At 52.4% G+C, this 14,135-nt stretch overlaps 1 protein-coding gene across 1 annotated transcript; it reads left to right on the top strand.

Annotated features, from left to right (window-relative positions):
- Window positions 1-10,709: 10,709 nt before the first annotated feature.
- Window positions 10,710-11,241, top strand: LOC130019783 (60S ribosomal protein L21-like; the record flags this gene model as incomplete). The annotated part of the gene is made up of 1 exon (XM_056110427.1): window positions 10,710-11,241. A coding segment is annotated over exon 1 (501 nt), but the record flags the coding sequence as incomplete, so codon positions are not given.
- Between the last annotated feature and the right edge of the window lie 2,894 nt (window positions 11,242-14,135).

Below are 14,135 nucleotides of genomic sequence, written 5' to 3'. Positions count from 1 at the left end.
TCTTTCTTTCTCTCCTTCTTTCTTTCTCTCACCCTACCTTCCTCCCTTCATCCCTCCCTTTCCCCTTCCTTCCTTCCTTCCTTCCTTCCTTCCTTCCTTCCTTCCTTCCTTCCTTCTTTCTTTGTTTCTTTGTTTCTTTCTTTCTTTCCCCAAACTTGGCAATTCTTAGGGCTTACTCCTGCCTTTGTGCTCACTCCTGGCAAGGTTCGGGGGACCATTTAGGGTGCTGGGGATCTGACCCAGAGTTGTCAGTGTGCAAGACAAGTGGCCTACCTGCTGTACTATCCTACTGGCCTTCCCGAGGCCTTCTTGCTACTGGGACTTTCCATCCTCCAGGATCCAGGAAGCCTTGCGGAGGGGGTGACATCTGGGGAGCAGAAGAGCAGCCCTGGCCTTTAGCACTGGGTAAAAGAATGCTTTGTCTTGCTGATGGGCCCACAGGGCTTCCAATTTGCTCTTTGGTTCTGTTTTGTCATTCCCACGGCTTTGGAAGTAGCAGGTGCCTCAGGAATGTGCATGTTAATCCCCAACTGGATGAAAGGAGGTGGCAGGGGAGGTACCCAGAGGGGAGGCTGCCACAAAGTCCTCCACCCAAGGGAGTAACTTTGGGGTCTCATTTTTCTTCAGCATCCCAAATCTGTCCATTGGTCATCCATCCTAAAATCATTACTGACATCATCCTAAAATCATCATCCTAAAATCATTACTGACAGTGCATGATAGGACAGGGGATTAGCCACTTGCTTTGCACATAGCTGTCCCTGGTTTGATGCCCTGAGCCCCAAGAGTGATCCCTGAGTGCAGAGCCAGCACTACTGGGTGCGGCCTCACAGACGAAAGCGAAACCCAAAGAGAATAATGGCTGCGTGCTGTCCACTGACCTAGGCTGGCCTTCAGGCTGCAGATCCATTAGACAAGTACAGATTGATGGGAAACTGTCCCCAGCAAAGTCGAAGTGAGGCTCACAGTGTGGGACTGGATCCCCCCATTTGGAAGTAACCTCATGGGTAGAGGAAAACTACCTAAGTTTCCTGCCAGAGCAAAGTAGCAGGGCTTGCTGTGGGAGATGAGAAGATCTTCGCTGTGTCCCCCGCCCGAGGACCACCGGCAGGGGGCGGGAGAGGACCAAGGCGGGTGGCAACCCTGGGTCTGGCAGACTTGGGCAGTGAACTACCAGCTTTCCAGTCTGGAGAATTCTAACTGGTTCCTGGGGCAGGGTTTTGACAGTGGGGTGTGCTGGGGGAAGGAGGGCAGGTGAGGGCCAGCCCCCAGCAGTCTGAGGGCCCTGGTGTAGGTGAGAAGAGACAGAGGTGATGAGTCAGGAGCAGGGTCTGAAGCAGTGGGGTCCCTTTGCACCATGCATGCTCCACTGCTGACCCCAAGCTGATTCAGCTGATGTCACCCAGAGAGCTATTTCCTGCACATGCTTCACTATTCAGGCTGGGAGCTGTCTGCAGGATGGTGTTTGGCCTCTGTTAGCTAAGGAAACTGCCTTCTGGAGGTTCTGAATTCCACGTCCACATCTGGGGGAGGGGCAGGGTGGAAGCGCTCTCATCGGACCCTCTCACCTTTCTCTCATCACTCAGCGCCTTGGCATTCAAACCTCTTGGGATGTCTGAACTCCAAATGCCTGGGGATCCTTGAGCCCCCTCCCTTCGGCTAGGCCATACCATCCTGGGGGTCAGCACTCTGGGCCCCAGAATGCAGGAGAAATTGGGGTCTTTGTCATCCTGCAGCATGGCAGGTGGTGGATCCCACGGGTGAAATAACTCCTTCTAAGAAGGTGGGTTTCTGTCCCACTCCCCTACTTCCCACCCCCCTTCCCTGCCCACCTGGAACCTGACCTGGCACATAGCAGAACCAGAAGTGGGGACACAATATGTGTTTGTGGGGTTCACCCTTCGGCAAGAGACTCTGGTGATGAAGAGGTTTTCTGAGTGGCCCAGTGAGAAGGAAGCCCCACGTTCCTGTTGTCTGAACCATGGCCTGGCTGTCCTGGGAAATTGGACTGCATTGAGAGAGACCTGACCACGCTCTCCCAGGGAACAGGCCGCAGAGAGGGGTCCACATCCCAGCCGCGGCCTACCTGGGAGCTTGTACGCGTCCTCAGTTTCTCTTTTCCTTCGATTCCCCAGTCATGACTGGAGATACAGTCCTTGCCTCCGGGGGGGGGGGGGGGGGGGGGGGGGGCAGGGGGCGGAGAGGCGGACATGAGTGAGGTATCCACAGGCTGGGAAAGGAATCTGGCAAACAGCCAGGGGGCCTTTCTGGTCCTGTCTCCGGTGCTGGGCAGAGAGACTGGCCTACAGGAACAGCACTGATAGGAACAAAAGGGGTACAGGCAGGACAAGGGGAGGAGTATGGCCTAAGAGTAGGGAATTCCTGGCTGGACCGTCACAAGGTGGGCCTGGTGGGCCTGATAACCTGTCTGACCTCATCCCCACCCAGTAATCTGGACATCCGGACCCCAGGAAAGAACCATTTCAGCATCCTCTCTCCTGTTTTCATGCTCACATTCTTTTTTGCTTAAATTTAATTTCATTTTTATAAAGTTGTTCATGATAATTTATTACATTTAATATTCCAACACCAATCCCACCACGATTACACCTTCCCATCACCATATTTTGAATATTTCTACCCTGACTTCTAAACTCTTTCCTCCAAAGCAAGTCCTAAATAATTTATTTTGTGTTGCTTATTATAAATAATCTCCTAAAAATGATCCATGAGAGTTTCCTTAGAGGAAGGTGGGTGAAAATTGTTGTATTTCACCCTGGATCCATTAAGCCCTTGTCTTGGTACAAGACTGGCGTAGAGTACAAGGTGTCGTGTGTGCTCCAGAAATTCTAAAATTTTAAATACGGTAGTACAACTGGGGTTAATTTAATTTTTTTTAACTGGTTGTTGACTTTGAGGTACTGGAGGTGTCTCTGTGGCATTGTCATGTTGCTCTCTTCTGAGAGATTTATTTGTGACTCTCTGGATTAGGGCCATTAATAAGCTTGTATGGGCCAGAGGCAGTTCGTGGGCATGACTGCCAGGCTATCTGAAGCACAGGGAGAAGGGGGAAGGTCACTCATTCCCAACTCCGTACGAGCCTGAAGATTTCAGTTACAAGTTTCGCATACCTGGGTTTTTCAGCAGATTCACTCATGGATGAGGTTTGTCCATCATGCTCACATTCTTGGGACACAACAAAGAGATGCTCACCATCCCTTGTGAAAAAGGCGAGGCCTTTCTCGAATTCTACTTTAGGAGTCCCTACTCATAATCTTGGAGCTTCTTTCTTTCTTTCTTTCTTTCTTTCTTTCTTTCTTTCTTTCTTTCTTTCTTCTGCCTCCCTCCGTCCCTCCCTCCCTTCCTCCCTCCCTCTCTCCTTCCTTCCTTCCTTTCTTTCTTTCTTTCTTTCTTTCTTTCTTTCTTTCTTTCTTTCTTTCTTTCTTTCTTGATTTTTGGATCACAGTCAGTGATGCTCAGGGGTTACTCCTGGTTCTGCACTCAGGAACTACTCCTGACACTACTTGGGGGACCCTATGGGATGCTGGGAATTGAACCTAGGTCAGCCACGTGCAAGGTAAAAGCCCTCTCCATTGTACTATCACTCCAGCCCTGTGTCTGGCTTTCTTTCTCCTTCCTTTCCCTTCTCTTTAATCGAGTCTTTTCTGAATTTGGCCTCTTGCTCTCCAGTCCCTTGTTTTTCCATCTTGACTGCTTGAATACAAGAGCCTGCGCCCTGCCCGGTCTGCAATAACAGCACTTTTCTTCCAAGGAGGGACCTGGGCTCCCCTTGGAAGCATGTCTGCCCTCGCCCGCCCCGCCCCCCCATCTTTACAGCCCTAGAGGCTCCCACAGTAAGGTCCTCATTTTAACCCCCGGCAGCTGCTGAGTCATAATGGGGAAAAGACTGTTCTTTGTTTGGGGCCAAAGCACATAAAAGTGGGCCAGGATGTGGCTCAGTAGCAGGGCACGTGTGAGGCCCTGGGCTTCCAACCCTGGCACCACAACAAAACAAAACTGAAAACCCCAAAGCCAGCCAAACCCAAGACACATCCAAGTCCCAGAGAGGACGTGTGCTTCTGACTGGAAACGTTCTCCCGCGAGAGCTCAGCCTCCCTGCGTGTCTCCCACCGGAAGCGCTTGTCAGTCCTGGAAGACTTTGCTTCTGAGGAGACGCTACAGACCAGGTTGAGAAGCAGAACTGAGGCCTAGGAGGGGCGAGAGCAGCTGGTGGGGAGAGAAAAGGCCAGGGCCGGGTGGGGGCTCCCAAATGGTGTGGGGGGGCTGAGCCCGGGGCACAGGGCAGCGGACCAGGTCCCCAAGCAACCTGGGGTGCTGCAGAGACTGCCCACCACCCCCTCCAGCCCCCGAGCAGAGGAAGCCCTGCCCAAAGGAAGCTGCTCCAGTCTGCATCGCCCTTTCTTTCTGCCACACGCAAACCCTTCTGGGAAAGTTGATTTCTGGCCCCAGTCATCTTTGGAGGCACCCCAGAGGCCTGTGACTGTGAAATAATAATAATAATAATAGCACCGCACTGTAGCACTGTCCTCCCGTTAATCGTCGATTTGCTCGAGCGGGGCCCAGTAACGTCTCCATTGGAGACTTTGTTGTTACTGTGCCTGGCATATCGAATACGTCACGGGGAGCTTGCCAGGCCCTGCCGTGCGGGCGAGATCCTCTCGGTAGCTTGCCGGGCTCTCCGAGAGAGGCTGAGGAACCAAATTCGAGCCAGCCGTGTGCAAGGCAATTGCCCCTACCCGCTGGGCTATTGCTCCAGCCCAATAATAATAATAATAATAATAATAATAATAATAATAATAATAACGAACAACAACAGAGAGAGAGAGAGAGAAGAAAAGTGCCTGCCACAGAGACAAGTGGGGGTGGAGGTGGGGTGTGGAAGAGAAACTGAGAACATTGCTGGTGGGAAATGTGCACTGATGAAGGGACAGAGTGACCCCTTGATGGGCTCGGCCCCCTTCATTCCCCCAGATCTGTTCTGCCTGGGCTCTTGCTGTCTTAAGTCCCAGCAGGCGACTGGGGATACATTCTGACTAACCCAATCATGAACAACCTTGTAATGGTGTATCTCACTGTGATTCAAAGAAAAGAAATTAAAATTAAATAAAAAAAATTGTTTGAAGGATGTCTCCGGGACCGTGTGGCAGGGTGGTAGTGGTGTTGGTGCCTGGGCTGGACACGTAAAGACTGACAGCATCCTCAGAAATACTCAGGCAGAGAGGTCCTGCCAGGCCTCGGCCAGGGCGGTTTGCTCATTGTCAGGAAGGCATCTTTCCCCTTCCTGAAGCCAAAGGAGAATTGGGACAGACCCTTGTGAACAGGGAAGGCCAGGCTCAGGGAGGCTGGGAGGAGCAGGTGCAGGTTTTGAGGGATGAAGAGGAGTTTGTTTGTTGCCAGTGACGTTGGAGCTTCCTCTGCTGCCCGCCCCAGTTCCCACGCACATCACAGGGGTCTGCTGTTTCAGAGACCCCCACCTTCAGTCAGGGCTTAGACCCATGAAAGGGACCCTTCTGCCGTTCTGAGGTAGCTGTGGGGAGGTTTCTGTTCCTTTGTGTTCCTCCGGACTCTCGAAGGTGGCTGTGAATCCCATTCCTCCTCCGGACCCCCTCGGACTCAGCCTGGCGCTTAGACGTGGCTTGTGTCAAGGCGTTTGCGCTCTCCCAGGACACAGAGATTTATTCTGTCCTCGCCGCTGCCGAGTTGGCTCTCAGTTGCCGTTACCAGCAAAAATATATTTCTTAGGACCTGTTCCCAGAGGAACAATGTTAGGTCATTACTCTGTGAATTGTTAGGCGAGGAAGGAGCCGTCCCTCACGCACCTGAAGTGGAGCAGGCCTGGGTGGGGGGTCTGGTCACACTCTCCGCAGTGACCCTCTGACGGTTACAGCCCCACCTGCAGAAAGTGGGCGCCTGGGAATTTGGGGTGGGTGCTCGTGAGCCATTTCTCCCTGGGGCAGAGACAGAGAGGACGGGGGGGGGGGGGGCAGATCTGTGATGGGCGGGTTGGAGTAGAAACTCAGGGGACTCTGTCTGGTGCCCCCGGGGTTGGTGCCTTTTCCCCTGGAAGGTCACACCAGCAGGGGCAGGCCACCTGGCCCCAAGTAAGTCAGGTCTGGACCCAGCCCTCGAAGTGGGTCCATAACAGCTGCTGTCCTCATCCCCCAGCCCCAGGCAGCGTCTGCCCTTGTGATAGGCCCTTCACATCCTGCCCACTGCCCATTAAACACCTTGGGGGTGCCCAGAGAATGGCCCAATGACTGGGGCATGTGCTTTCCTGACTCATAGTGACTCCTGAGCACTGCTGGATGGGTACAGTCCCCTTTCACTCCCCCAGATGTGTCCTGCCCAGGGTCTTGACAGGGGACAGGGGACGAGGACGCGTTTTGACTAAGCAGTTAATTCGAGGGGGCAGGGTGCTATCTCACTGACTGCAGAGGATTGAGTGGGGAGTAACCCCTGAGCGTTGCTGGGTGTGGCCCCCCTAAAACAAAACAAAACAAAACAAAACAAACAAAACGAACTAAAAGAATCACGTCATCCAAATGCCAAACAGTGTTCAGGTCTGGAAATGCTGAATTCCCTGAATAACTGAGAGCTCTCCCCTCTGCCGGCCTCTTCTGTCCCTCGGAAGCCGGCGCTGTCTTCCCGCTCAGGCTGGCCGTCACACCGAGACCGTTGCTCGGTCCAAGCGCCTGTGTCCCATCCCGACCCGAGAAAATGGGCAGTATCTGGAGACTTTTCCTTCCTTCCTTTCCTTCTTTTCCTTTCTGTTTTTTAAATAGGGGCCACTCCCCACCCCTCTCCCTGGGCACCATGCCCAGAGATTCTTTTTTTAAATTTATTTTTTGAATCACTGTGAGATAGATCATTAAAAACCCTATTCATGATTGAGTTTCAATCATACAGCGTTCCAACGTCCATCCGTCCACCAGTGTACAGTTCTTAGTCCAACGTCCACAGTTTCCCTACCACCAACCCCTAGCTTGACCCCCCTCCGGCCCCTCCAGCTTAGCCTCCATGGCAGGTCTTCTTCTCTTTCTCCCTCCTCCTCCTCCTCCTCCTCCTCCTCCTCCTCCTCCTCCTCCTTCTCCTCCTCCTCCTCCTCCTCCTCTTCTTCTTCTTCTTCTTCTTCTTCTTCTTCTTCTTCTTCTTCTTCTTCTTCTTCTTCTTCTTCTTCTCTCCTCTTGTTCTCTTCCTCTTTGTCGTCCTCCTCCTCCTCGTCCTCCTCCCACCTTGTCCTCCTCCTCCTCCTCCTCTTCTTCTTCTTCTTCTTCTTCTTCTTCTTCTTCTTCTTCTTCTTCTTCTTCTTCTTCTTCTTCTTCTTCTCTCCTCCTTGTTCTCCTCCTCTTTGTCATCCTCATCCTCCTCGTCCTCCTCCCCACCTTGTCCTCATCCTCCTCCCACCTTGTCCTCATCCTCCTCCCACCTTGTCCTCCTCCTCCTCCTCCTTCTCTTCTTTTTCTTCTTCTTCTTTCTCTTCTTCTTCTTCTTCTTCTTCTTCTTCTTCTTCTTCTTCTTCTTCTTCTTCTTCTTCTTCTTCTTCTTCTTCTTCTTCTTCTTCCCTCTCCATATCCCTTCCTCTCTCTCTCCCAGAGATTCTTGACCCAGTGGGGCAGACCTGATATTTGGGTGCTTGGGCCTGAGGGTCCAGGAAGTTTGTGCAAAATTGGGGTGAGTGCATGGCAGACATGTATTCTGCCTCTTTGGGCAATCTTCTCAGCCCTGGGGGATGTTTTCGGCTAGCTCACTCAGAGGAAGGAAGTTAGTGGCATCTCATGAATAGGGGACAAGGATGCTGTCTTCCCACATCCAATGAGGGACCTCCCTCATAGTCCCTGGGTGGTGGTTCAGCTTAGTGGGCATGTACATGCAGGAGGAAGTCCTGAGTTCCATCTCTAGTATCACTCAGTGTCTTGAGCTTAATAAGCTGGGAGTCACCTCAGAGTACTGAGTAGGGAGTGGTCCCTAAGTATTGCTGGGTGTACCCCCCTAAAACAAAACAAAACAAAACAAAAAGACAAACTAAATCACATTATCCAAATGCCAGCAGTGAATCCTGAATTCTAAAGAGCCAGATTCTTTTCTTTTTTTGGGGGGTGGGGGGTGGAGAGACCACACCCATGGTTACTCAGGGATAACTCCTGGCTCTGCACTCAGGAATCACTCCCCTGGCGGTGCTCGGGGGGCCCATGTGGGATGCCAAGGATTAAACGCAAGTTGGCCACATGCAAGACAAGTGCCTTAACCACGTTACTATCACTCCAACCTCCTAAAAGGAGCCAGATTCTTTTTTCCCAACACCAGTGTCCTCAGTTTACCTCTCATCACCTCCCATCCTACCCCCTCCTGCCTCTATGGCAGGCACTTTTATTCTCTCTCTCTCTCTCTCTCTCTCTCCCCCCCCCCTTTTGGACATTGTGATTTGCAGTACAAATACTGGAAGGCCATCAGGAACATTCCTCTACCTAATTTTAACACTCAGATCTTGTCCAGTGTGATCATTCCCTGCTATTATTGTCCTACTGGTCTCTTTTCTATCTTACCTACCCTCCTCCCCTCACACACTTGTGGTTGGTTCCAACCATCAACTAGTCCTCCTAGACCCTATTTTCCCTGGTTTTGGATATTAGTCTTCTATTACATACTAGTGCTGGGAAATGTACACTGGTGGGGGAATGGATGTTGGCTGGAACACTGTATGACCGAAACCTAATCATGAATAACTAGGTAAAGGTATATCTCATAGTGATTCTATTTAAAAAAATTTTTTAAACCAGGTTCTAATCCAACGCCAAAGCCATCTTCTGTTCCTCTAATAAGTGGTAGGGGGCTGGAGTGATAGTACAGCGAGTAAGGTGTTTGCCTTGCACGCGGCCGACCTGAGTTCGATTCCCAGCATCCCATATGGTCCCCGAATTACCGCCAGGAGTAATTCCTGAGTGCAGAGCCAGGAGTAACTGCTGTGCAATGCTGAGTGTGACCAAAAAAAGTGGTGGGGATGAGAGAAGGTGCAGGCGCTTAGGAGACTTTGCCTCACTCATGCCATCCTCCATCGCATGCCAACCAGTGACCCCTGCGGAAGAAGCAAGAAGGCCCGGAGGCTCTGTGGCGCTGGGCAGGTTTCCATAGAGACCATCCAGAGGCACTCAGAGCATGCCAAGGGGGCAAATATAGGGACCCCGAAGTTCACTGTCTGCCCCCAGGCTCAGTGGCACCAAGTCCATTTCGCACTGTCAGTGGAACTCTTCATCTTTCTAAGCTGACACCAGTACTCACTCAACCCTCTCCTGCCTGCCGCCTTCTGCCAGCCTGTCTCCCCGTCACAAGTCCCCCTCGCGGGCCCCCTCTGAGGAGGGATGCTTCAGCCTCTGGGTAAACCCCACCCGAAACTCCTCGGTTCCTAGTTCCGCAGCGCCACCTCGTGGCGCAGTTCTGACCTGCATGGTCGGGGCTGAGGGCCAATGTCAAGAGCATCTGAAAAGGCCTCTTGAATCGGAGTCAGTGCGAAAGCAGACTTGGTCCAGCCCTTCTCTCCCGGGTCCCTCTCAGAGGCAACTGGCCCAGGGTCTCGATGAAGGGTGAGACCTTCACTATTCGTTCAGCAGAGGCAGATCAGTCTGGACTCCGCGGTGGCCGGCCCTACCCTAACAAGGGCCCTCATGGCAAGTCCTGGCTCTCGCTCTAGCAGCAAGGGTTTCGTCTCCTGGTCCCAAACGCTTAATTCTTTAAAACGGTCTTAGAAAGTATCTCTCGGAGGACACAGGGAGCAGGGGCGCTGGCCTCCTGCTGTCTTGTGTGTCTGCTAACCAGGCTCTGCAAAATTGAGGACATCAAGACCTTTCAGCTCACAGCCCCTTGAAAGATGGCATCCAGGGAGACCGCGCAAAGGGGCGTGCAGTGCAGAGCAAGTCTTGCACTTGTGATGGCCCAGTTGGGTCCCCAGGACTGTTTCCCTCCCCGTCCACAGCACCACACACACCGCACCCGGCAGCACTGGATCACTGACTGTGCATCAATAGCCAGAGTGGCACTGGATTGGCCCTTGGTCCTCTGCTGGGGAGAACACACACACACACACACACACACACACACACACACTTAGACACACACAACATGCACATGCACATGCACACATTCAGAGACATATAATAGATACACCTACACACATTCACACAATTACCTACACAGGCACATACATACACATCCAGATACACAATACATACACATATGCACATATGCACGTGCCCACACATATGCATGCACATGCACACACGTGTTGCACACACATTCACGCTCAGTACACATACACCCACATGTATACACACATACACACAAACAACCCAAATGTGCACACAACACATATATATTCACACTTGCACACATATACCTACACACACGTGTGCATGTGAGCCTGTCAAATCTATCAAGATCAAGAAAATCACATATATTGTGGCCTGTGTGTAGCAGAATATTCATTCTCTTGATTCTCATTTATCTTATTTTAACTATTTATTTTGGTTTGGAGGGTCACATCCAGTGATGCTCAGAGCTTACTCCTTGCTCTGTGCTTAGGGATCACTCCTGACAGTGTTCAGGGAACCCTGAGGGGTGCCGGGGATGGAATCTGAGTGAGCTGCCTATAAGGTAATGTGACATTAAGTCAGATGCAGCCACCCTTTCGGCCGGAACCGCCAGCGTTCAGTAAAGTAAATCGCAAAAATGACCAACACAAAGGGAAAGCGGAGGGGCACCCGCTATATGTTCTCCAGACCTTTCAGAAAACATGGCGTTGTTCCTTTGGCCACGTACATGCGTATATACAAGAAAGGTGATATCGTAGACATAAAGGGAATGGGCACTGTCCAAAAAGGAATGCCCCACAAATGTTATCATGGCAAAACTGGAAGAGTCTACAATGTTACCCAGCATGACGTTGGCATTGTTGTGAACAAACAAGTCCAGGGCAAGATTCTTGCCAAGAGAATCAATGTCCGCATTGAGCATATTAAGCACTCTAAAAGTCGAGGCAGCTTCCTGAAACGGGTGAAGGAAAATGATCAGAAAAAGAAGGAAGCCAAAGAGAAAGGAACTTGGGTTCAACTGAAGCGCCAGCCTGCTCCACCCAGAGAAGCACACTTTGGAAGAACCAATGGAAAGGAACCTGAGCTGCTGGAGCCCATTCCTTATGAATTCATGGCACGAGAAGTGTTGTTTAAAAATAAAGAAACTTCTGGACTATAAAAAAAAAGTCAGATGCAGCTGATTGGTCAATACAGACAAAAAGCAAAGAATTGGATGCCAGCCCACCCCAGCTTTGGAGTAAAGAAACCAAAACAAACCGGGTGTGTGGATCTGAACTATGTGAAAAATTTCAGAGTGAAAAATAATTGGCCTGAATGCTTGGTGGGTAGCTCCCACCAAGACCTCCACAATCTGCTTCCTAATAGACATCACATCCACCACAGTCGCCCTCCCTGCTGGGGAACAGAGGAGGGAGGGACACGGAGGACGTGGGGAGGGGTCTGTGAAAGGGAAACCCCATCCCCCACTGTCCTCCAATGAACTGTGATTGAAGTCCATGGGATCCTATGTAAATGGTGAGACAGACATTTTTATGTTTGACAATGCCAGCAAAGCAACACTTTCAGTTTTGTTTGTTTTGGGGGTCATACACAGGCTATGCTGAAGGCCACTCCCATGGTGGGCAGGGGTCCCCCAGGGCGTGCTTGGGAAAACCCTGCAGTGCCAGGGGGAGGACCTGGGACACCCTCCTATAAGCTCGTGCTCCCGCCCCTTGAGCCATCCATCCGATGGGCACTTCTTTCTCTTCTCTTTCAGCCTCCCCAGCAGTGCTCAGCGGGGCAGGGGGCCAGGGGACCATTCCTGGTGCTATCCAGCCCCAAGGTGTAGTCCTGCTTAGCCTGGTGCTGCTGGGGACACCAGGACTGCTCTGTGCCACACTCGGCGGCCACTCAGCCATGCTGGGGACCAAGCTCCAGGCCACCCCTAGCAAGGCTATGTCTCTGGCCTCTGGAGAGGTGTATTATTGATTTTATTTTTGGGCTTGGGGGGGTCATACCTGGTGGTGGCTCAGTCGATGCCTGTCTGCCTGTTTGGTGCTTGGGAGTCCCTCCTGGCAGTGCTCCCGTGGTGCTGGGTACCCAAGCCAGGGCCATCTGCAGCCAAAGCAAGCAATAGACTTCCAGCCCTCTGAGCGGGTGCCCTGGCCTCTAGATAAAGCCATCAAAGAGCCTTTTGATTTGGGGGCTGCAGAGATAATACAGCGGGTGGGGCACGTGCCTTGCAAGCAGCCGGCCTGAGTTTGATCCCCGGCATCCCATAGAGTCTTGCAAGCCCATCACAGTGATCCCTGAGCGTATAGCCAGAGTTAGCCCTGAGCACTGCCAGATATGACTCAAAACCAAACCAAGGCGTGCATATGCTGCCCAAGCCCTTGTGCTGCTTGTGCCCAGGTGGCTGAACACATGTGGCCCCCGAACACATGTGTCACTTGCATCTCCCTTCTTGGGGTGTGTACTTTCCTCTCTAATGGTGGGATGTGTGTAGGGGTTCTTGCCACCCTTTGAGAAGCCCGGTTCTCTCTTGAGTGCTCCCCTCTCTTCCCCTCTCCTCCCCTCCCTCCCCTCCCTGCTCCTTCCCTCCCCTCCCGTCCCCTCTCCTCTCCTTCCCTCTCCTCCCCTATCCTCTCTTCTCCTCCTCTATCCTCCCCTCCCCTCCCTTCCCCTCCCCTCCCCTCCCCTCCCCTCTCCTCTCCTCTCCTCTCCTCTCTTCCCCTCTCCTCTCCTCTCCTCCCCTCTCCTCTCCTTCCCTCTCCTCCCCTCCCCTCTCCTCTTCTCTCCTCCCCGCTCTCTTTCTCTGCCTCTGTCTCTATCTCTCTGTCTCTCTGTTTCTGTCGCTGTCTCTGTTTCTCTCTTTCTCTCCCCTTCCCTTCCTAAAATTCTCCAAATAAAATCTGTTGTGCTTGAAAAAAAAAAGTGTCCTACTGGGCTGGGTGGGCAAGCAGAGGCCTGGGCTCTGGGAAGGCGGCCTTGGCAACCGGGACTCAGGATGGGCTGTGGACCCATGTTTCGACCCAGGCCGCATCACTTCCTTCCCGTCCCTGGTGGTGAGGGGCTGAGGGCAGAGAATGGGTCCAGAGGAGGGTCTGCAGCAAGGAGGTCATGAGAGCCTCCCACCTGGGCCTGGCCCAGAGGGGCGCTCCAAATGTGCTCTTCCTTGCTCCTCCCCTATGTGGGCCCAATCAAGGTGAGGCGAGGACAGGCGACGAGAGAGCCAGGAGGGAGCCTGGGTCATGCTGCACGGCCAGGATGGAACCTGGGTCATGCTGCAGGGGAGACTCAGGGAACAGGCGCCAGGCCCCAGAGCAAGGGCTCTCCCCTTCAGCGCTCACGAGACCCCCAGGCTTCCCTGGCCCTTCGCCCTTGGCTGTGATCAAACAGACAGAACAGAAACCTGTGTCTGGTGCCAACCACCATCGCCACCCTGACCCCCTCCCTCCCGCTCTTCCTGCGGTAAAGGAAAATTTCAGTCAGCGAGCCCCGCCTCCCACCGCCCCTGGGACCCCCAGGGCTTCCTGTCTTGGGGTGGGTACAGAGTCTTGCGCTTCTCTGTCACCTGCTGGTTTCACTCAACTCATTCTCAAGCCTCATCTGTATCATGGCCTGTGTGTACCAGAATATTCTTTCTCTTGATTTCTCACTGACCTTATTTTATCTATTTATCTATTTTGGTTTGGGGGGCTCAGGGCTTACTCTGGCTTTGTGCTCAGGGATTGTTTCTGGGGCTGGGGGGGACCCTATGGGGTGCCGGGGATGGAACCTGGGTCAGCTGTGTGCAAAGCAAGTGACCTACCCGCGGCACTATTGCTCCAGTCCCTCATTATAGTTTTGGTTTGCCTTTCTGTATGACGGGTGAAATTAAACTTGCTCTCCTGGGTTTTGGATGATGTATCTTTGGAGAGAGTCTATCTCAATGTTGGAGCACAATTTTGGGCTGGGTCATTTTGTTGGTGGTAGTGATAAGCTTTAGGAATCTTCTATATAGATATTAATCTAGGGTACTAATGTCTATCCACCCCTCTCAGAGAGCCTGTC

Source organism: Sorex fumeus, unplaced genomic scaffold, assembly GCF_029834395.1.
Source record: "Sorex fumeus unplaced genomic scaffold, SorFum_2.1 ptg000009l, whole genome shotgun sequence".
Taxonomy (NCBI): domain Eukaryota; kingdom Metazoa; phylum Chordata; class Mammalia; order Eulipotyphla; family Soricidae; genus Sorex; species Sorex fumeus.
Note: the sequence above shows the minus strand (reverse complement) of the source record. Positions and strands in the feature narration are given on the sequence as shown.